This window comes from Melanotaenia boesemani, chromosome 4, assembly GCF_017639745.1.
Source record: "Melanotaenia boesemani isolate fMelBoe1 chromosome 4, fMelBoe1.pri, whole genome shotgun sequence".
NCBI lineage: Eukaryota > Metazoa > Chordata > Actinopteri > Atheriniformes > Melanotaeniidae > Melanotaenia > Melanotaenia boesemani.
Window position 1 is genome coordinate 37366719 of NC_055685.1, and position 23042 is coordinate 37389760.

Genomic DNA, 23042 nt, shown 5'->3' on the forward strand with positions numbered 1-23042 from the left:
TTGCACACAAACTCATTTAAATTGACTTAATGAAATGGTCCTAGCAAAGGTTGCTTTTTCATTTTAATGATGCAGAGATATCAGTGGATTTCCTCATGTTCACAGAAGATCTTTTGTATTGCTTTTGGTTGCAGTTTTCAGCAAATTTTCACAGCTTAATTGGTCCACATGTGGGGAATAGCCACGTCACAGTCTACGCTCAGGACTTGTGAGATGATAAAGTCGTGTTTAGTGTCAGACAGTTACAGGACAGCACAACAGGACCGGTGACATGTGAATTCTGTTAGGGGTGTTTAACCCCTAACCATGTATACATATTAAACCCTAAAATAGTTTTGGCAATAAAGCCCAACCATTGATGTTTGATACTGGGATAGAAAAGTGAAAGGATGGAGAAAAATATGCAGGTTTTAAGCCTGTTGTATAGACATTAGTAGACTGATGCCTCCATCCACCCCTCCTACCTCTTTATGAGCAATAAACATGGTTAAACATCTATAAGAAATAAGGGGGTCCTATTGCATCATTATTTTAGTTTTGATACCTTTATTCAGTGGTAGTTCATTTTGTATAAAATAGTAATAAAAATGAGCAAATACATATTTAACAACAACAAAAAAAGTATACATAAACACTTTTTTTTTTTTTTTTTTAGAGTTCTTGTTCTGTACATTTTTATTTTGTTTTCTTTTTTTTTGGCTTATCTCTGTAATGCTGTTTTTGCACCTTTGCTGCTGTAGCACCGAAATTTCCCCGCTGTGGGAGTATTAAAGGATTATCTTATCTTAAAACAACAACAGTTAAATGGAAAAGAGTTTTTTATATAAAAGATAATTAAAGGCAATATTGCTTAAGATGGGACATAAACTCAGGTCTCCTACCTGGAAGTTGACCGCACTCATCCTCCATCCCCTCTAAACTCCACATGTGGACGCTGTAACTTATTAAACCCTTTAACTGTCTGCTTTACCATTTAGTTGAAAATTTGACTAAATGAGCCATCTCTACCACTTGATTTGGGTCTGTAGTGTCAAAAATAAGTGTTTGCTTGGTCAGAAGTTTCAGGATTGGACCGTTTTACTATTGTTGCTATATTATTTACTTTCATCTCAACCATTTGTAAAAACATAAATAAATAAATAAATAAAATAAATTTGGAAAAAACATAAAATAAACAAATCAAAGAATCAAAGTTTACGTTCTTACTGAGATGTGAGCTATATCTCCACGGAAAGTACAAGGGATCTTAAAAATGTATTTATTGTTCAACTTTTAACCTTTTCTAAATTGTAAGATTTTGAGCCTTAAACTATGGTAACTATTTGACTATCCAGTGTGAGACTGAGTTGTTCCAAATGAAAAATAAAAAAAGGATTTACAGCTTTTCTAACAATAACAAAAGAAGCTATTACAGAATCCTGAGAAATTAAGTGTTTAGGGTACGTCTCCTCTGATTCAGCCGAAGATTTTGTGAACTAGTAGTGACTGGACAGAGTCACTTCGCTTGTTGTAGGTAGCAGCGGAAAATATTCTTTCATAGCAAAAATACCATGGGTAGCTTTTAGTTTCAATGGAAATCAAATAAGTTCCCATCTTTTCCTCCATGGCTTCAAGACCTTGCTTCATTTTTGAACGTGAAAACATCTAAAATGAATTGAGGGCTAGTACTGAAAGGTGTTTCAGTACAGCATTTTACATCTCTAAAAATCAAGCCACCAAGATGATATGTTAAACTCCCATTTTGTATTTTTTTATCATTTTTCTTTGGGGTTTTAAAGATGGCGGGGTTGGGAGTCGCTCTCATGAATCGTCCCATGACGTCCACTTCTGGCTAATAGTGGCCTGCTAACTCAATATGTCAACATTTTCAGCCCGGCTCCGCACCTTCAGAACCCCGAAGGATTAGGAGCTAAAAATGTATCTAATCTTCCCAGGAAAATCCTGATGGGAACACCTACAAATCGGGAGGGAAGGTATCGGGCTGGGATAAGTGTGTACTCGTGGGAAAGGGTCAATATTAAGTCACAGCCACCTCCCCCCTCATCTCACAGCTGATTACAGAAGCCAGATACTCTCCCTTCTGGTTTGCACTGAAAGGCTGCTGCACAGCTTCCTTAATGATCAGTTCAATTCAGCTTTATTTATATAGTGCAAATTTACAACAAAGTCATCTTTAGGTTCTTTTAGCGATACCATCCAATTCAGTCAAATTCATTGTAGTTCAATTATAATCTAATGAAAAGAAATCCTTTAAATGACCCACATTAGTCCTATTTATGATAGCTGTGTAAAAAAATAATAATAAAATAATAATAATAATTATATATATATATATGTGTGTGTGTGTGTGTGTGTGTGTAAAACAGCCTGAGCAATATATTAAATGATATAAATAATATTCTTCTCTACATTCACAGAATTAATGTTGCTCCTGAGATTCCACAAGAGTTTAAAATGCATCACAACCTACAAGTTTTTATGCTTTTCTGAATAATAAATTTAAAAAGTATTTTACTTATGGATATTTTTTTCAGGGGACATTTGTAAGCACTTTATTGCTTTGCATGACTTCATAATGAATAAATAATAACGAATAGACTAAAAATTTAAAAAGAGGCAAAAATAAATAATGATTTACCCCATTCATGTTTACCAGGAAAGCAAAGAGAAAAAACATATAAAAAGAAAAGTCAAATACATCTTTTTCTTTGTATTTTTACATTTCCATGGAACATTAATGATAATGTTTTTCATGTTGGAAATAACAGTTAGTATTATAGTAATAACATATGATATACATGCTTTTAAACCCAAACCAGCTATTTTAATTGCTTATTTGAGGCTGAATAAAAAACAAATTTCATCTAAATTATTGAGATAAAAAAACATTTAGAAGTAATTTAGCTCTAATGATAATAATAAAAAAGCTCTCAATAAAAAAAAAAAAAACTTTAATTATTTTGTGTTGTTTTACTTTCAGGGAGAAGAAAGTACAGGAAACAAGTTTGAAAGAAGAAGACGGGGTCATTGGGGTTGCATAACAAACCCCCTCCATCATTATAAAATATTCGACTAAAATCCTCCACCTGCTTCTCTAACGCTGTGAGGATGGCCCCAAGCACAACCATCAAATACAGTCTGCTATTCATGAGCTCTGAATGGGGAGATGAGGAGCACTTAGCAATGATAGGTGAGCTTCCCACACACACTCACAGCCCTTGGACCCCTCCTGCCATCAAGTGTGCACACATGCATTAGACACAATGACAGGTCTCATTGCTCTCAGGTCTCCACCAAAAACCCCTGTGCACAAAGTTCTGAGATCGTTTCATCGGTGACTTTTAAAATTAAGGAATTGGTGTTATTATGAAGCCATTGAGGGAGTGGAGGAAGCAGAGACGTCTTCAAATCTGTCAGATGATGAATCGCAGGGTGGCCCGAGGGCGTTCTCTGTGCTGCATCAGTGAGCCCGGAGTATTGGGCAGGGAAAGGGTACAGAAGATAATTGTGGCAGAGACAGAAAGGACAGAAATGGAAGCAGCACAAGATGGATATGGACAGAGGAAAGGAAGAGAAAAGGAAGGACAACCAAAATGAAATTTACTCACTTGGAGCAGAGCCTTCTTAATTACTCTCCCCACATCCTGCCTCCACTCGGGTATGTCGGGGTTGAACTCATCCAGATTAGGGGAGAAAGATAAAAGTAGAGATTTGAAGAATTCTGTTGAGGAGAGTCGAGGGAGAATCAGCCATTAATTCATGCTGATCGGAGGGCATTATTCACACAGAGCTGTGCCAACTGTCATTTTGCTCAAGTTGAGTTCTCAGGTAGTTAACACTTGATGAAAAGAAGAGGGGTTCTCTTATCCCCCACACTTCCCTTTGGCTAAATGTGCCAGATGCACTTCTTGATAATTAGAAAATGTCACAGCTTTACGCCAACCCATCCTCCGGTAATACATCACTGCATTTTACAGATACTTGCAGCTGAATAATTCTACATGAAATGAAGACGCGTTCCTCAGAGGTCTGAACTGTAATGGAATATATTTTACCCAAGAAGGACTTATTATGTTTCTGTGACGCTTCTTACAAGTCTGAGTCACATTTATTACAGCAGTTTTAATGGAAGAAGTAACACAGAGCTGTAAAGAAAACACTGTTAACAAACACCAACCTTTGACTGCTATGGTTTTGGTGTCCTGCAGGATGGTGTTGGCTGCAGACACTTGGACTGTTATGGTGTGCATTCCCTCACTTGTGAAGGTGTATGAGATGCTCCCATCCAAAGTTATCGCTGGCTGCAGGCAATGAGACAAACACTAACACAAGTGGCACCTCTCACACTCGTGCAGTACAATTCTGTTTATCACCAGATCTAAATCAGTTGTTTTCAGCATACTTACATAGAATTAAATCATAACAACCTTTCGACTGACCATTGTTTTATTTCATTTTAAAGTTGCACTAGGATACAAGAGATTTTCATGTAATTATGAACAAAGAGAGATGAAGCTAGAAAAAAAAAAAACAATCAAAAATTAAGCAACTTGTTTCAACCAAAGCAGCTTCAGGGTGCTTCAAAGCTCCCACCTAATCTAAAAACAGAAAAGAAAGCCCAAAGAATAGACACAAAAAGTTAAAGTTAACAAGTAAAACTAGCTTAAATGCAAACAAAAGATGTTTAGTCATTTTTCTTGACAAACGTTTGCTGTTTACTGTGCTGCAAACTCAGTTTCACCAGCTGCTCTTTAAAAGGCTCGTCAGTGCTGTTCACCAGTTATTGTTCAGGCTGTGAAAATATTAAAATATGCAGCTGAACGTAAGGGAGGGACAACAGAAGGTACTTTCAGGTTGTAGGACCCCTTTTCATGCATTTCCACCATGCAGGAATTACAGCCAACTGTAGTTACAAATTCTTAGTTCTGCCCCCAGATCTACTTGAAGGGATCTGTGATTGATCTGGATGATGTAACTTAAAGATGATCAGGGAAATTAAACCTCTGGAGATCATGGTATGTATCACACGCGTTATCACAGATAGACATTCCTCTTTATCTGTGATCAATTAGGGGACAAATGAACTTTTTACAGTTTGTCCTGAATCAACCCTCAACTCCAAAAGTTTCTGCCTCAAGGTGGCAATGAAAAGATCAGCAAAGTCAGAGTAATTAATGCTCTGAGATTTATCAGCGTCAGGACAAACTTTCATGGCTATCAGATGGTTTTCATGATCAAGGTGATGGATCAGTTACACGAATCCACTCACATGACTAAATACATTGTTTTACCAGCTCTCCTTGGTAACGGACAAAGACACCTGAGTGATTAATAGATTGAGATCCGAAATGACTCTGGATGACCCTGGATAAAGTCAGGGTGGACCGGTGGAAGTGAAAGGAGGCTCATCAAAGCTCAGTTTGCTCTGAAATCTGTGCTGATCCCAAAAGATACAAAACAATTTCCACAGTGCAGCAGAGGTGAGGACCCAAAATGAAGGACAGAGAGGCAGGAAGCAGACGGAAGGCAGGTATAAAGGTTTAATCCAAAAATCACGAAAAACTTACAGGACAAAACAGAGGTAGCATGACGGGGAAACACGACGGACGAGCTGACAAAGGACAACTGAAACCATGGGGTATAAATACAATAGGGTGAACCAACAGGGAGCAGATGAAGCAAATGAGCAAATCAAACCAGGTGTGCTAATGAACAGGAACACAAAGCAGAATGCAACACACCAGGGAAGGAACTACAAAATAAAAGAGGAAACTAGACAGGACAACAAACTCACGACAGTAAGAAACAAACCAAAAACACACAGACCGAGACACAGTGACGTTTCACATGCAAAGTAAAAGCACTTTATGACACAAGAGAGTTAGCTTTTATCAAACCCAGCGGTTGCTTATCTGCAGTACTTCACAGCTTTTCAAGATAATCCAAAAAAGCAAGAAGTAGAGATTAAAAACAATAAAACATTTACCTCAGTGTTATTTCCAAGCCACCAGAAGTAGGTGACAGTACGTGATTGGCTGGGCAGGACGACTGCTGTGATGTTGACCTCCTTGTTTCTTATGACCACAAAGGGAGCAAGAAGCTGGACATGCTCCACTGGACCTGTTAAAAGAAACACCACAGAAGAGTTGCATAGTGACCTTTTATGAGGCAAAACTGAAAGTGTGTTTCTCACTCAGACATAAAAAAAAGCCTAAAATCATAAAAATCCCAAACACATTGGCTGTGAAGATTGTTTCTGGGAGTAAAAACACCTCGGATAACATCACTTTTATATGACAGGTCGAAAGAGCTGGGTGTTTTCCCCACAGCCCAGAGACCTGCACCTGGGGTGAAATGATAACCAATCCTCAAGTGTGAATGTGACTGTGAATGTATATGTGTTAGCTCTGTGGTAAACCTTCACGCTGTCCATGCCTGGTGCATTCTGGGATAGAATCCCACACACTTCCAACGTGAGGACAGGATAAGTGAGTAAGAAAAATGGATGTAAATATTTTGGGTACGAATATAAAAGTCAGAAAATATTTGCTTGTAGAAAAGAAGCCTTGAGGCGAAATAATGTGAATTGATGTGAAAAAACAAGTAATTTTTTTATGTTGTCATAGAAAACAGGATGAAAGTGAATATAGAGAAGCAAATACATATTTAAGTAACAAATACCTCAGTGTTAGAATGTCATGACAAACTAAATCACAGCGAGGTAGGACATTTCCTGCAGTTTAGTGCCTGAATCTTTTATATGGTGATATCTGCAAAGCGAGCTTTACCCATTAGAGTGTCTGAGTTTGCCTTTTCTGTACATGGCAGGCTGTTATGACAATGCACATGCTGTGATGGCAGGAGATGAAAGTCTGCTCGTCTGTGTTATCTTGGTCTAAATTTCCTGTTTAGTTTTTTAACCCATTCAGTTTTAACAGTGTGGTTATTATTAACAACAAGGGTGGAAGATGGCAGGATGTTTGTCTTTGTGTTTTATCCTGATAAACTGCAGAGAAAGTTGACCCTACCTTTATTCACAGTCTTTGAAAAAACAGGGGTAAAGTATCATGGCATTATAAAAGATCATCTGGAACCTTCCTTGGTCTTAAAATAAGGTAAAAGTCCACTTTCTGATTTACTCTTCTTTAAAATGTCGCTCCAGGTTATTTGTTTGTAGCATTCATAAGAATGAGCCGATTTCAGCCAATCCAGACAGTTAGCATCACATTTGACTTTAGAATAGAATGAATTTGGTATCCACAGTTGTTCATGGTCCCACTCAATAGCTTTGTTTACACGGTGAACTGTTGATCCAGTCTTACGTCCAATCAGAATAAAAAATCTGAATAAAAATGCCTCATGTAAACATGTCAGCTGATCCGATCTGTCTCGACTGGAAATAATTATCAATGCAATTGAGAGGGATGGTTTAAACCTTTTCGAATCCTAGTCTCTCGCTTGGAAGGTCTGCTTCGTTTGGGGTATTCCAAATGTGCTAATGGACTCTGGTTCGGACAGAAATAGCAGATTCGGTCCGCCTACAAATACAGGCCTCAGTCCGCTTCGAGCAGACCAAACACAGGAAACAGACTACAAAACAAAGTGCACTGTGGGTCCAGAGAACAGCATCGTTGTGACGTCTCTTCACTGCCAGCCGTCCCTACTGAGTCCATATACACACACATGGTGGCGACGAACCCTGCCACAATCGTGGGTAAACACAACCAAAACATAAATGTGTGTGGGGCGATAGGCATCTCTGGATAGGAGAAATGTCTCAAAGATTTTAAGCGATGAACAAGTTTTCTTCTTTGTTGTGTGTCACGTCTTCTTCAGTAATTCTCAACGCAGCTGCACCTCTGGCGGAGAGTGGAACATGTTATTTAAAAAGGTTCGACTCGTTTAAGTAGTGCTGTGTGAATGCAGTCTCAGGCCAGACGAATATTGCATCCCCCTAACTGAACCAAGTCCCCAATCGGACCAAGTCTAGCGGCTAATCCTGGTGTGAATGCACTCTAAAGCTTACAGAGGCTGGACTGCATGAGCCCAAACTATCTGCATGCCATATCTTAATGGTGATCACTGTTTTTTTTTATCATCCTCCCCTCCCTTCTTTATTTTCTTGTAACCACCCAGCAGGTAAAGCAGGTGGTGGATGTTAATTTAGAGCCCTAAGCCCAAACCATCAGCCCTCCACCACTGTGCTTGACATTGGTGTTGATACGCTGTGTTCAGGTATGCTTTATCACACCTAAAAAAAGCTAATCAGCAAACCAATGAACTGCCAAAACCCGCTCATATATCCTGCATTTCAGACATGTCGCAGAAGACATGAAGCTCTTTGGCTTTTGTTATAGTTTGCTCATTTCAAGTCAGTGTTTGCTCAGATATATGCCTGGCCTCACCTGTAATTTCAAATTTATATCAAAGAAAAACTTATAACAATTTTCTATTAAAGTTATGATTGACACAAAGTTTATTTAACATTTGAATGTGTATCTTTTGCTGCACCAGGTATTTATGAAGCATATAACAAGCCTAAATGTCAAGAAACTCCAAAGCCACTGTCTTCTTAAACTATTTAAAATGAATTAAGTTTTCATATTTTCTACAAAACTCTGACAAGCCTTCCTCAAATGAGCTTCAGAGTGACTTAAGTCATCTTCCTGTGGTATTCCTCTAATTATCGTTCACCTATAATGGAACTGTCCATCAGTGGAATTCTTCCCACAGAGGTCATCTTGAAAAATCATTCTCCGGTTTGAAAGGAAAAAATATAAACTTATTTTAGAAAACCAGGTTATAAATCATTCATAAAAACTTTACAATGAATCAAATAATTGATGGTGAACTTTGCTAAATGTTTTGTAGTAACACTAATTATACCTGTAGGACCCCTGTGGTTTTGGACCTAACCATGTTTGTCTGGAGTTTGGTTGATGACCGATGATGATTTATTCTGTAGAGTTAATAAATGACAGTTCAGGAAACTTATGTCCCATTATTTTGAAAAGTACTGCAATTTCTGTTGAATATCTATTTTTTCTGTCTCTGTCTGGTCTGTCTCACAGCATTTCCTATATGTTATGTAACAATAATGTTTTTCCAACACAGTTCTCTTGGGTTTGGTCTCAAACTGGTTTTCCTGGCCTGAGGAAAAGCAGACCTCATCCCGTTCAGTTCTGTCCTTAGTTCTTAGTCCTCCAATCGAAACTTCCTGGTGGCTTAAATGAGACAGCCAAACAACATGGCACCAGCTTGTCACTGGATCTCAGACATTAGATGGTGACAGCACAAATCTAAATCTCTTAACAGGCCCTGGAGAGTCTGGTGCTGTGGCTGACACCATGTATTTTTTGACGTGATACCTTTGAGTTGTCCTCTTAGAACATAATGGGACCTGACAGCGGTCTGGGTTGCTGTACACTAATCTGAGGGATGACATTTCCTGCTGTGGACAGATGTAACACACCACTTTCATGGAGAACCTCCAACAACAGAGGTGAGTAGTGCTGCGGTCTGGCAAAGGCATCTGCTCGTTCTCATCCTCTTTAACCAGAACTAATCTTTATTCCCACTTTGTGATGTTCAGTGTGTGTTTTGTATATCTGAGCTTGTGTGTGTGAGTGAATGTGAGAAGGTGAGACTCATTTGGCTTTAAATGTGCTCGGCAGAGAAATCATTCATGCAGGTTTTAGAATTTCTGCCTGACAGTATGACCTGCACTGTGACATGAATCCAGACAAAATTTGCATTTTTTTTAGAAATGTATTAGTACAGAGCACACCTGCTGATGGATGGGAATGGGAAGAGGTTCAATTAGAATGGATTGAACAAATCAGTGAAACAGTAATGAACATGACATCGAGACAATTCAGCATTTGCTGTAAGCAGCTTGTATAATTTCCATGGAGAGTTAAAACGATGCACCATTTTATTGTGTCTGAACAGAGCAAGAAAGCATGACGACCCCATAATGTGTTATATTTGCTGCTGTTTTAAATAAGCTCTTCTTTTATATTCTTCTCTGTTGTGTCCTCAGATAACTCGTGATTAGCTGCAGTTGCCTCACAGGCCAACTTCCCACTATGCACAAGCAACTTTGTTTTGACCTTTTCCCCAAAAGTTGTTTGTGTTTATTGGAACTGCTGTGTTGTATAATCAGTGCTGTTAACTTCAACTGACTGTAGTATGAATCAGTAAAGTGTCACTCATGTGAACCTATGCAAGCATCAGGAGCTGTAAGCATCAGGAAATATAGAATTTAATGGTGCTGCAGGTTAAATATTTGCCTCCTATATGAACTGAGCAGAGGGAATATGAAACAAGCACAACCCACTGTGGCAATGAATTTGAAGGAGTGGACATGGATTCAGTTTTTAAAGTGAAATTACAATAAAATGTGACATATGCACATTTGTGACATATGCAGACTATTCTAGACACAAATTCAGATTTCTAACCTTCAAAACTTTACATCATTCCTTAAAAACACAGCTAACAGTGAGTGTTCAAAGCTTTCGTTGGGTGTTTTGTTCTTTAAGCCACTGAGTTCATTTGTTTCTTTTCTTAATGCTGTAAACTGCAGTGAAATGTCAACGAGCAAAGCAACAAAGACAACATAAAGGCAGCTGTATTTCTACTTTTTCTACTTTGTGTATCAAACACATGCAGATCAAAGATGATGATTTGAAGCTCTAAATTCCTACTTCAGAGGTACGTTACGTATAACACACGCATCTCTGTCAACTTGCAGTTATGTAAGTTTAGACGTGATCACAAACGAACTTTTATTTTTGTAGAAATACAGTAAATTCTAGGGGAGTCCATTTCAAGCAATATTCTTGTACTCATGTGAAATCACATCAGCTTCATTATTACGCATTATATTACATTACAGTCATTAGCGGACGCTTTTTGCCAAAGCAGCTTATAGTGGTTAGGCAGTAACGTTAAGGGTCTTGTCTAAGGACCAAACTGGAGGGTGTTAATATTCATCCAGGACTTGAACCCTGGTCTCCTGCATCCTGCACCCGCTGCATAACAGGAAGTGGAGGTCATTGTAGACCACAACATGTGTGTAAAACACGGTCTGGATCTCTGGAAAATGCCTTGCATTTGACTTGCTTTTGGTTGCTCAAATGTTTAAAATCATAAAGCTTATCAAGGTTACTTCAAGGTTCCTTGTAAACTCATATAAAATGGAGAGTGAGCCAATAATTTTATGGAAAGATGCAGAAAAAAGTGGTTAATGAATCTTTTGTTGGGATCGAAAGGAACAGAGACAATAGGAAAGGGTTCTTTTTGTTTGTTTGTTTGTTTGCTTTTCTGTTAGCTTGGTAGCACTGTCCTTGGAATCAGCCATTTTTACCATTTTTTCCTGCACCAAACATGGCGGTAATATCCACAGAAGACTATGCTGTACATTTTTGATGATAACTGGTTTTACTTGGCCTATCAACACAATTTAAAAACTCGTTTACAGTTCGGAGTCCGTACTTTTGACAGAAGACATTTAAACAACAGCCCAGTTTTAGTTTGTGAACACTTACATGTGACATGCAGGAACAGTGTGGTGGTGTCGTAACCCAGCGTGTTCTCTGCCAGCGCAGTGACACGGAATATTCCAGCTGACTTGTACATGTGCTTGATCCCCTCTTCGGTCCAGCTCAGGTTGGAGTATGACACAGCTGTACCGTCACCAAAATCCAGCTGGATGTTGGTCCGTATGGAGTCACCCTGAAAGCCAGCAGAGATAAACTCATCTACAGATAAACATTATAAGCAGGTGAGCTGAAATACAGAGAAGAAAAACAGCAGTGGCTGTGATCTTATCATCCATACAGACTCTGGAATTTGGTAGTTTGAAACAAACTTTCTGACACAGATTAGCCTGTTTTGAAAGTCCTCATTAGTAAGTTTAAATAAACTGCGTCTTTTTGACATATACACAGAGACACCGGCCCAAAAGTAATGTGGCCCACTGGGAACCCTTCCGAACCTCTCCATTAGCCAGCATTGCTCTTGGTGTGTATTCCAGCGTGAGAAATCGGAGGTTTAGCGTGAGAAGCCACTTAAATGCTTGAGTCTCACGGCCACTGTGTGACAGTTGGTAGCCCTGTAAACTAATGCGGCATACTGGCTCGCCTGCACAGGTTAGTGGTTCACCACGGTCTCGTGCTGCAACATGCTGCTGTCAAATATGACACGAGAGAGAGATCACTCCTCAAGAGCGTTCAGTCGAGATACTCCATAGTGAAACCTATTGTCCTACACAGGCTATGGTGAAGCAAGATGAGGGGGGAACTAATGAAAACTATCGCGGCTGGCAAACTTGTCGCATTCATGCTTTCCTTACAGTGCAATTAAATGACTTATTGCTTATTGCGACAGGCCTATATGTAGGATGTAATGCAGAACTTTTGCATGCAATTAAAATTAATTGTGTGTGCGGGCATACTCTCTTTTTCTCCGTGGCTTTTCTTTGTGTGTGTGTGTGTGTGTGTGTGCTAGTGTGTGTTGCCCTGCACCTCAAGAAAGCGTGATGTGCGTAGAAACACTTGCATTTTCATATAGAACAAGACATTTTTCATACCTCTCTGTTTGAAGTGTGCCTCTGAAAAATTTTCCTTTGAAGGGGTATATAGCCCTACCCCTTACCCCTACCCCTCTGTGCTAAAAGAAATTGGGATACCCCTACCCCTACACGTGAACGCGCAAAACGGACGGATATGGCTACGTGGTAGGGCCAAATGGGATTCAGCCTTAGAGTCAAGACCTGCTGGTAGTGACCAAAAGAGCCAGACCACAAATAGAACGGGCTGAAATAAGTTTCCTTCTTAGGGTGACTAGGCTCTTCCTAAGAGAAAGGGTGAGAAGTTTGGTCGTCGGGGAGGGGCTTGGAGCAGAGCTGCTGCTCACCCGCATGGAGAGGAGCCAGATAAGTTGGCTCAGGTATCTTTTTAGGATACCACTCCCCACTGGGAGGGGATCATGTGGAGCAGTCATTCAAACCTATTTTCCTTGGGGACCCCCTTCATGCAAAAACTAAAGAGCCATGGACCCCCTGCCCCGAGCCCGGGCTGTAAGCAAAAAATGAGATTCTCACCATAAATCCTGTATTCTGGCTGAGTCCTCTCCTTCAATAAAACCAAAGTTAAATTAACAACCTTTTTTTTTCCTAAAATATGGATGATGTGTGGACATTAATCATAAGAGCTCTGAATATTCAAAACCTCGGGGATCCCCTGTGGTCTTTGGGGACCCCAGGTTGGGAACCACTGCTGTGGAGGATCCATAACAAACTGGAGGAATTATGTCCTGGCCTGGTCTGGATCTCTGCTTATGCTACTGACCCTGAAATCCACCCCCAGATGAAAGGTAGAGAGAGGGATGATGGACGGATAGACGGACGGACGGACGGATGGATGGATGGATGGATAGACGGACAGAGGGACGGACGGATGGATGAATTTTGAATCCAACATGACTATAAAATTTCTACCAGAAAGAATTATCCCAAAAAGAGTGTGCAATACGGGGAAGTAAACTTTTCCACTTTGCATCAATCACTGACCTGATCCTTTTAGTTTGCTGGACGAAACCAATTACAACCTGGGCCTATCATAAAGGAGTAATGCACACTTCATTTCTTGCCTTCACAGCTGGGATTTCTCAATCTGCATATGCAGCTGCATATCATAACTTCCACTCACTAATGGAAAGCGTGCAAATGTAGATAATGTTCCTAAATGGTACTGAGGCTTCCCACAAAGACAAGCACAATACAGGTGTGTGCTTGATGCCCTTAATTATAGAAATAACATTTTTTTAAATGATGGATGGAGTGTGTTACAAAGGATAGCATCCTGTGTCTGCCATCTTTCCAGACCCTGTGGTGGTTTCAGGTGGTTCATCTCTGGCAGTCTTGTTTTGGTTGGCTGGAGGTGCTCTTCCCTTTAAGTTAGTATTTTGGCCCAATCCATGTTCCCACAATCACGTGTCTCATGTGTTGACTATATTCAGGTCACACTAAAATAACCAGTGAGTTGTGCCAGTGTTAGATGATTACTCATCAGATGTGTTTGTTTATTTGCTCATTATTTAAATGAGCTGGCTTCATCTATGTTTATAAATGTTCACATTGTTAGTACATGGCCTGCAGAACTAATCTCTGCAGCCTCAAACTATGATAACAAGCTTTGGAAATCTGACAGTTTTAAGGCACTTTGTCTTTCATGTTTGTGATTTTCCAAGCTTTGCCTCTCTAGCGGAAAAAAAAAGAAACTGGATGGTAATACAGCTGTTGTATGGCTCTTTGTCTTGCACAAACTGAAAACTGCTGAAAATTACATCTTAAATACTGAACCATCATTCTTATTCCCTTCAGGGAGTCTTTTCACTGAGCAGAGTTTATTCTCTTAATTCATAGTTATATTTATAATGGGAAAAAATTACATTATAAAACATTTATTTCATTATCAAATGGGAGGTAATCAGACTGAAATGTGGAGCAGCTGAAATGAAACATGTACCAGAAATGAACAAATGAAAATATCAGCAGTTGACAAAGAGAAGCAATTGAAAGGAAAATGGATGCAAGACAGTGGGAAGTAAACATGGATATCTTTTAAAATGTGTTGCTGACATTAAATTCACAATAAATAGAAGTTAAGTTTGTCATGTGTGAAAGAATAAAAACTAATTTTATGTATGCGTGTGTGCAGCCCCCTGAGCATGTTTGTCTCTTCAAGGTGTGTGAGTCTTAAGCTGCATGTGTGGTTTCCTCTGGGAGTCACATCTGCTGCTATCTGAGGATCAGTGCACAGCATGAATGTTGGTGGCTCCAGCTGCTACGGCGATCAAATCTGCTTGTCTCCCAGGCCTGTGAAGTCGAGCTCACAGCGTCCCTTTTGGCACATTGCAACGCAAAGCTTTTGGGATCTTCATTTATACTGCATTAGCATTAGTACACAAACACCACCTCGTCCATTGTTCTTGTCCTTTTTCTGCTCTTTCCATACGTGAGTCTCTTCTTTCTGTGCATCAGTGTGAAAACGCAGGTTCGCATGAGGCTTCTGGGGATATCTTATGTCTCTGCCTGGGAAATGACAAGTAGTTGGAAAGAATAACGAAAGGCTACAAAACAGGGTGTTCTAGGGTGGCTATTGTATAAAACTGTAATGAGCTGGCATGAAAACGAGACTCTGGCTTGGTGGTGCCAATGTCACTCAGCTCTTCTCAGTGTCTGCAGTTCATTCTGTGTTCAAGCTTTCTGTCTGTATCAGCCACAGCGGGATTCACTAATCTGCATGAGAGTGATGCTGACCCTTCTCTCTAAATGTCACTCTTTGTATTTGTGTGTCTCCCAGGGCTGAGCTGATCCAAATACATCAGGGTCTGGAGCCTCAAGGCTGGATCATAACTGTTGGTTCACAATGACAGCAGCGTTAAACAGGCTGACAAAGGGTTTGGATACACAAGGCCAGCATTTGTTCAGGTGCATGTCAGACCTGAACCCGCAGAGTCACAGTGTGACAAAAGATGTTGTGAATAACTCTGGGGCATCATTCTGGTTATTTCTGCAGCAGATGGAGCAAAGACTATGTTGTATTTCTGCAGTGACAGGTCATATTTTGTCAGCTGGTTAGGGAAAAGTTTGTTGGCAGTGTTTCAAGAAGGATCCACACTTTTTACTCTAATTGGGTGTACTTATTCCTACATGAGGCTTCATGATTTACTGCTTGTGGATATTTTTGCCTTGTTTTTTGTTGCACGTAGTCCGCAAAGTTTCCTTTTAGAGAGTTCCAGAGAGAAGGGGTCTGTGATGGTGAAGGCTCTGTCCCCCCAGGTTCTGTGCTTGGTCTTGAGTGGCGGGTGTAGGAAGTTGGAGTCTGAGGGCTGGAGATTGTGGGATGGACGGTAAAGGAGTTTTGTAAGGTAGAAGAGGGCATTGTTATAGAGGGCTTTCAAAGTGAGGAGAAGAACTACAAACGGGATGGGTTCAAGTGAAGGTTCTTGATGACAGGAGAGATGTGGTCTCTGTCCTTAAGAGTTTTCACTGGATTGGTCCAGGATTGGGTGAGAAGGTGTATGACTAAGCTCTAGTGGAATTTATTGAGGAGTTTGGAGGACGAACTGTAGATGATGCTGTTGAAGGAATCGGGCCGGGAGTTGATGAATGCATGGATCGTGGAAAAGTAGAGTCTGGGCTGGAGGCGAGCATTGTTTTTGAGAGAGAACAAAACTGTTTTAATAATGAAGGGGGGGGCATGTGGAGTTTTGCCACAACAAACTGCAGCATCTGTCATAACGCAGTCCAGAACATAGGAAATAATAGTTTTTACAGTGTAGTGATGCCATTGTTGTGCCGTGTCTGAAAGAGCCAGAACCAACATGATGCATTTTGTGGCTGCAGGGCAAAACTGCAAACAGCCTTAGCAGTTACCCCAAAGGAGAAAGGCTTAAAGTGTTATTATTATGTGGACATATGCAGTACACTCCAGAAAAATCTTCTTGTACGTATGTGAAATTGTTTTATTCAATATAAATTAAAAATCTCTTTTGACAGTTATGACGGAACAAAGAGCGAAATAAGCGTAGAATAAAGATGTTCTGTCTACATGGAGCTTGAAACTCAACTATGTGGTTAATATTTTAGCTGCAGTCCTCTGTATCCTGGTGGAGCTGTCATGTTCGATCCCATTGTTCGTTGGTAGCAAATTCATCTAACTTTTCCATTGGGGCAGAAATCGGTTTCACAAAACCATAACACGAGCAAGAACAACTTTACAACATTTTCTGCTAAATGTTCTAGGGGGAAAAAGAGAAAAGTGGCTGATAACAATGAAAACATTGTATTAAGATCACACGGAGACGATATGAGCCAAAAGGAAAACACTGTGGGAACATTCAAAAGTTGAACAACTTCTGATGAGAGCTGGGCTGAGAGTGTAAAACAGTGACGGCCACACAGACAGGAACAAGGATGGTAGATAGCTCAAACCGAGCCTGAGCTGACACGTATTGTAAGGGAAGGATTATTATTAAATCCTTTCTGGTTTTCTCACCTGAACAACCTGACATTTTTCAGGGAGGAAACGTATTTAATATCAGAAAAAAAAGGAAGCATGCTGTAAGCAGCACAGAGCTGAAAAAGTTCTGGTTATCTCAGCTTCACCAGCAGAGGTGAAGCCAAAAACTAATTCCATGCGGCACTGAACCGAAAGGAAGCTAGTTTGACTGGTCAGCTCACTTAGCGCCAGTTTCTCATTTATTCTGTCCTACCTGCTGTTTGATATTAAACCAGCTACAGAAGACAAAGTATCTCTATCTACAGTTTACACTTCTTCAATTAACTAGTTTGGCCTGTAATAAGACGTTTAAGAAGCCATAGTGTGTTTATCGCTCTTTTATTGGGCTATGTATTTTCTTTCTAAATGCAAAGTCTGCAAAGTCATAAAACCCAAAGAAAGAAACATCCCACCAATGAAAGCACCACTTCTGAACTGCTTTAAGGCCTAAGTTGCAAATTTCCTTCTTAATTTAATGACATCTCCATGAAACACCTGTACAATGCTCACCCAGATGCTGGTTTGGTTCATCCTCAAACCAGATATGAGTAGCTGCCTTTAACTTTGCCATTTCAAGGTTAGGCAGTTCATTTGGACAGCACATTTCATGTACAGGACAATTCAAAGTGCTTTACATAAAACAAAGGCATTACAGATATTTAGAAATAGTAAAAGTCATCAACACATAATCACAATAAAAGAATAAATTACATTAAAATGATTAAACGCAAGATAAGTTTAAAAAAAAAACAAAACAAAAAAAAAAAAAAAAAACAAACAAAAAAAAAAACAATCTGAGGTCAACTTATGGCAGTCTGGGTCTAAAATTCTCCATAAGTTAGGACTGAGTAAATGAGTAAAACATAACCATTTAATAAGTTTAAGTTCTTGCATAAAAATGTGCATCATATAAACAACTTCAGTTTTCTGTGTCACAAAATGTTATATGAAGTAATTATGGTTGGGACAAAATTTCAGGCATGAAGTGTGCCGGTTCTCCCTGTGTCTGGAATATTTTTAATCTTTCAGCTGCCTTCATCCAGTCTATGCTGCTAATTTACCGTTGGCATTAGAATTAGCATTATGACCTGTACGTTGCAAAAAACACAGATGGAATAAAACTTGAAACACATGGAATATTGGGGGATTTACTCGTGTGTGAGTATCATCTGTTATCCACAAAAATTTAAGAAATTTTCAATGTTGCCTGATCCAAATGAAGAGATGAATGCACTGCAGTCCCAACTGTTACGTCACCTGCTCTGATGGGCTCCATCTTCCACTAAAGTTTAGCGATGGCTAATAAGCTGATTTTAGAGAAAATCTCAAATTGGCTTAAATTTTAGAACAAATAAATAAATATGATACTTTCCTACTGAACTACTGACATTTTATAAATCCACCATATGACTGGACACAATCCTCTGGAAAAAGGACACATAATATTACACAAAATTAAAAGAACACTAATAGAAAACGAAGAATAAAATTTAATCTGGGTAAAATACAAATGGATTTCATACAGCCCTTTAATTGCCTTGCGTCAGCATCTCTGGTCCTCAAGGGGCCACTGTAGATGTTTCAATGCTGCAACAAACTTGACTCACATTAATGCATCAATAACTGGATTGTGCAGAACTTAACAAGAAGCTTTTGGAGAACCATTTCATTTGAATCAGAGGGATAGCAGTAGAAAAACTATAATTATAATAATAGATTTACATAAAGCTTTTCAAACAGTGAACCTTTTGTTCCTTCACTCCCCACTGATACCTGGTGGTGTGAAACCACAAAGCTACAGCTGCCCTGGGAAAACATCTAAACCCTGCAGGACAGTGGCCCTTGATGAACAGAATTGCTGATCTTGGTCTTATATAAAGTGCATAATGTGTTGTATAGATTTTAGTATTTTTTTACTGTCGCAACCAGCCAGTCACTCAACACTGATGGGCAGTCCTGCCCTTTTAAAAGATCTGGCTTCCCTAGAAGAGCTGGCTTTTATGGATCCCAAACGGCTCCTCATTTAGTGCCACTCAGAGCTTTTAATTGAGCCTAATTTAGTGGGTACTAATGGTTTCTACGCTGGTAAGCAAATTTTTTATCTTGTGTTTACATAAAAGCCTTACTTTTATTCATGTCTTGTTAAAAATATGTATATGTGGTTACCATTTAATTTTTTATTAAACTTTTAATTGAACAACTGAACACAGAGTCACAACAAACAAATGAAATAACGGTCAAAGTCTTACTGAAAAATACTTTAAATACTTTATCCCAGAGGGAAATTGTAATGTTGTAGTAGGTTTCTTTTTAAAGAATATATCACTTTAGACTCACTACTTTCTCTTTTCCTCATTGCACTTGTATTTAAATCCAGCTTCTCATCTCTCTGTCAGCGGGCTGGTTCCAGTGCTGGTTTGGAGACTGACTAAGCACCGGTTCTTTGACGTTCCACCACCTAAGCACAGGCTCGTGGCTCCTGAACCAAGTCTGTGCTGGGCTGAAGTGGCTAAGGGGCTACTACCTGGCCGGTACCACCACACTCCCTGTCTTCTGATGTCTGCTCCCACCTCTCTTTCACATAATGGTATGACCCCAGTCTTTCATCGTTTCACACTTTTTACCAATCATATAATAGATCTGCCCAGATGATGTATCGAGAACAAGCTGGAAGAACTCCCAAACCAGGATTTCAAAAAAGGTGGATTTCTTTTCTTAAAGCCCTGAGAGAACAAATACCTCTGTTCTCATGAAGTATGAAAAAGACTTAAAATTATTCTCCAGTGAAAAGTATCGCATTTTGAAGACAACTGTTCTTATTACTGAAATCCTGTCCTCTGCTGGGGTTAATGTAGAGAAACAAAAATTAAACTTTTAACATTTATCAGCTGTATTGTCTGTTTCCATGGATACTGCAGGTGCCTGATTAAGATGTGATCATAATATTTATTGGTTTATTGCTTTGTTTCTTGAGCTTCCTTTAGTTTATGTAATTTTAGTTTTGCATCATGTCTGATGATGGGTGATGAACTCATCGAAGCAAATTGACTGGTGCGATTGTTCTGTCCATCTGCGCCTGTTGGGCAGGTAAAATTAGCAGACGTCTCTGTAAACAGGTTTGATTCTCTGATTGAGGGTTAAAAATCTGTAAAACTGTCTCATACACTGAATGAAGAAAATCTTTAATCAAATTAATAACTTTTGTTTTATAATAAAGAAATTATACTGAATGAATCATATGCTTGAAAAAGATTATTGCATGCTCTGATTTTAATTCTTAATTCATACATTTTTGAAGGTCTTTTCTCTCACATCTGTCGTCATTATCTGATGTTTGGCTTCACATCTTGCTTCACTCTGTTACTTTACTTCTAGACTCTTGGGTTCTACCATATCCCTTCCTTCATTTATGTCACTACCCTGAGTCAAATCACCAAAAATTAAATACATTTCAAATTCAACTCCTACTTCTTTTTGACTGATTCAACTGATGCAAAAGTAAATGCATGCTTTGTTGATATATTGAAAAAAATCAACTAGTCTCTTCTTAACCCATAAAGGCCCGACCCATGAAAAAATGGTAAGAAAGTCCAATTTTTTTAAATATGAGGTCTTTATTTGGCTCTTTAACAATATGAAAAAAAAAATTTAATTTTTTGGGGGAGGGATATCTACCATTTATCGCCATGTGATAGTTTATAAATATTATAATGTGGTTTTCTGCTTCTGGGTATCTATTAGGGGACAGAAGACAAGCACCACATTGTTTAAAGTTTAAACCATAAATTGAAGCAAAATGTCTCAGAAACTGTATGTGACAAATATGTCCCGTTGGGCTTTTATGGGTTAAAATGTTTTTGCATTATTCAGCTTTAAGCTTTAGCTATCGGACAGATGGCCTTACATCTGACTCTAGAATACATTGGTATCCAGAGGAGTTTGTGGTCCACTCAGTGACTGCAAGGTGTCCAGGTCCTGTGGCTGCAGAACAAGCTCATATCGCCAGCCCTCCACCACCCTGTTTGACAGTAGGTACGAGGTGTTTGTGTTGATATGCTGTGTTTGGTTTTCTCCAAATATGCTGCTGTGCATTCTGACCAAACATCTCCCCTTTGGTCTGTTCTGTCCAAAGAACAGTGTTCCAGAAGTCTTGTGGTTTGTTCAGATGCAGCTTTGCCAGCCTAAGCAGTGCTGCCATGTCGTCCTGTAGCCCAAGGGCTGCCAGTTCTATCCCGGCCCGGAGAGCTCATGTCGAGGTGTCCCTGAGCAAGACACCGGACCCCTAATTGTTCCTGATGGGCCGTGGTTGAGCGCCGTGCATGGCAGCTTCTGCCATCAGTGTGTGAATGTGTGTGTGAATGGGTGAATGTGACGTACATGTAAAGCACTTTGGATAAAAGCGTAATATAAGTACAGACCATTTACCTTTAATGATTCATGATCTCCACTTTGGTCTGGTCTTTCCAAAACAACATTGTTCCAGAAGTCTTGTGGTTCACCCAGATGCAGCTTTGCAAACCTAAGCCATGCTGCCATGCTCTTAGAAAGAAGAGGGTTTCTCCTGCAATCCTCCCAAACAAGCCATACTTTTTCAGTCTTTTTCTAGTTGTACTTTTATAAACTTTAACATACTGAGGCCTGGAGAGTCTGAGATGTAGCTCTTGAGTTTACGTGTAGTTTTTCTAATATTAGGCTGAATCTGCTGGGACATTCACTCCTGGCATTTGTTTTGAACGTTTTCCACTTCGAACTTTTGAAATGATGAACTAAACACTTTGAATATGGCCTTCTAACTCTTTCCACATGGATGAGCACCAAGAGTTGCTTCTCCAAAATAATTTTTCCACCTTGGCATTATGTCAGTTCAGACCTGAATATTTCAAAACAGCAAACTGACAAAACTTTTGCAAAATACAGATGCTCACAATGATGATCATCATTTTAAAGGTGCATCTTTTAGCTCCTGGTAAGGATGGTCTGTTAACACTATTTCTACATTCTGTCTCATTTTGTTCAATAAATAATAAAAAGATATAAGATGGTATGTGTTGTTGTTAAGATTGTATTTACTCTCAGACCTTGTAAGAAGCAGATTATTTTTCTTTATTTTCATTGTCCTAATAAATAACACCTTAGAAATAAAAGAGGCTGCATTATCCTCTGACTGCATACAACCTTATGCAAGTTGAATGTAGCTACAGATAATTTTCTTGTTTCCCTTGATTGTTCTTGGAAAATGTGCCAGTACAGTGTTCCTACAGGAATTCTCTCTCCACTACCAAAGTAGCATACACAATGTGAATCTAAATAGTGAAGAAGGAAAAAGTCTCCTGGGTTTCCGCCATCCGCCTCCCTTTCACGCTGAATGTGGACTGCATTGTTTGAAGTTTGGTGAGGCATGAGCCAGGCACTTTTCTGTTAACTGTTTTAACTGTTAACTGTGCACAGAATGTTTCCGAACAACCCAAAAACCAGATACGATGCAGACCTTATCATATTGCAAAACATGCGTCAGTTTTTCACCCTCTCTAACTCTATTTTTAAATGTGGATGTGAGCCACAGAGTCCTCTCATTAAATATTTAGTGCCATTTGCTCTCCCCAAGAAATACAGCCATCGCAACTTCATGAATATAAATTAAAGTTTGAATTCATCATGAGAACAGGGCTGATGCCACAAGGATCCTTGAGCCACCCTTCTTTTTCTTTCATCACATCGTTCGACTAAACCTCCTCCTTTCCTTCATCACCTCTCTCCCCTTTTCATCAAAGAAAGCCACTCCTAATGAAAGAAAACAGGCCTCGAATTCTCAGCTCATCACAAAGTAATATGACAACTGAGCCTGGACAAGCCCCTGGGGGGACACACACTTACTTGGAGCTTTTCTAGTAGTGTCAGGAAAACACTCTTGTTGCTAAAGCCCCAAAGCCTGCAGTTAATATCAGCAGAGCGTGGTCTGTCTGAGAAAGA

At 39.5% G+C, this 23042-nt stretch overlaps 1 protein-coding gene across 1 annotated transcript in view; it reads right to left on the reverse strand.

Annotated features, from left to right (window-relative positions):
• Positions 1-23042, reverse strand: part of sorcs3 (sortilin related VPS10 domain containing receptor 3) — a 298121-nt gene that overhangs the window by 12877 nt on the left and 262202 nt on the right. The window contains 4 exon segments of the mRNA XM_041983793.1: positions 3609-3721; positions 4178-4301; positions 5987-6120; positions 11553-11739. Of these exon segments, the coding sequence (XP_041839727.1) occupies positions 3609-3721; positions 4178-4301; positions 5987-6120; positions 11553-11739 (558 nt within the window).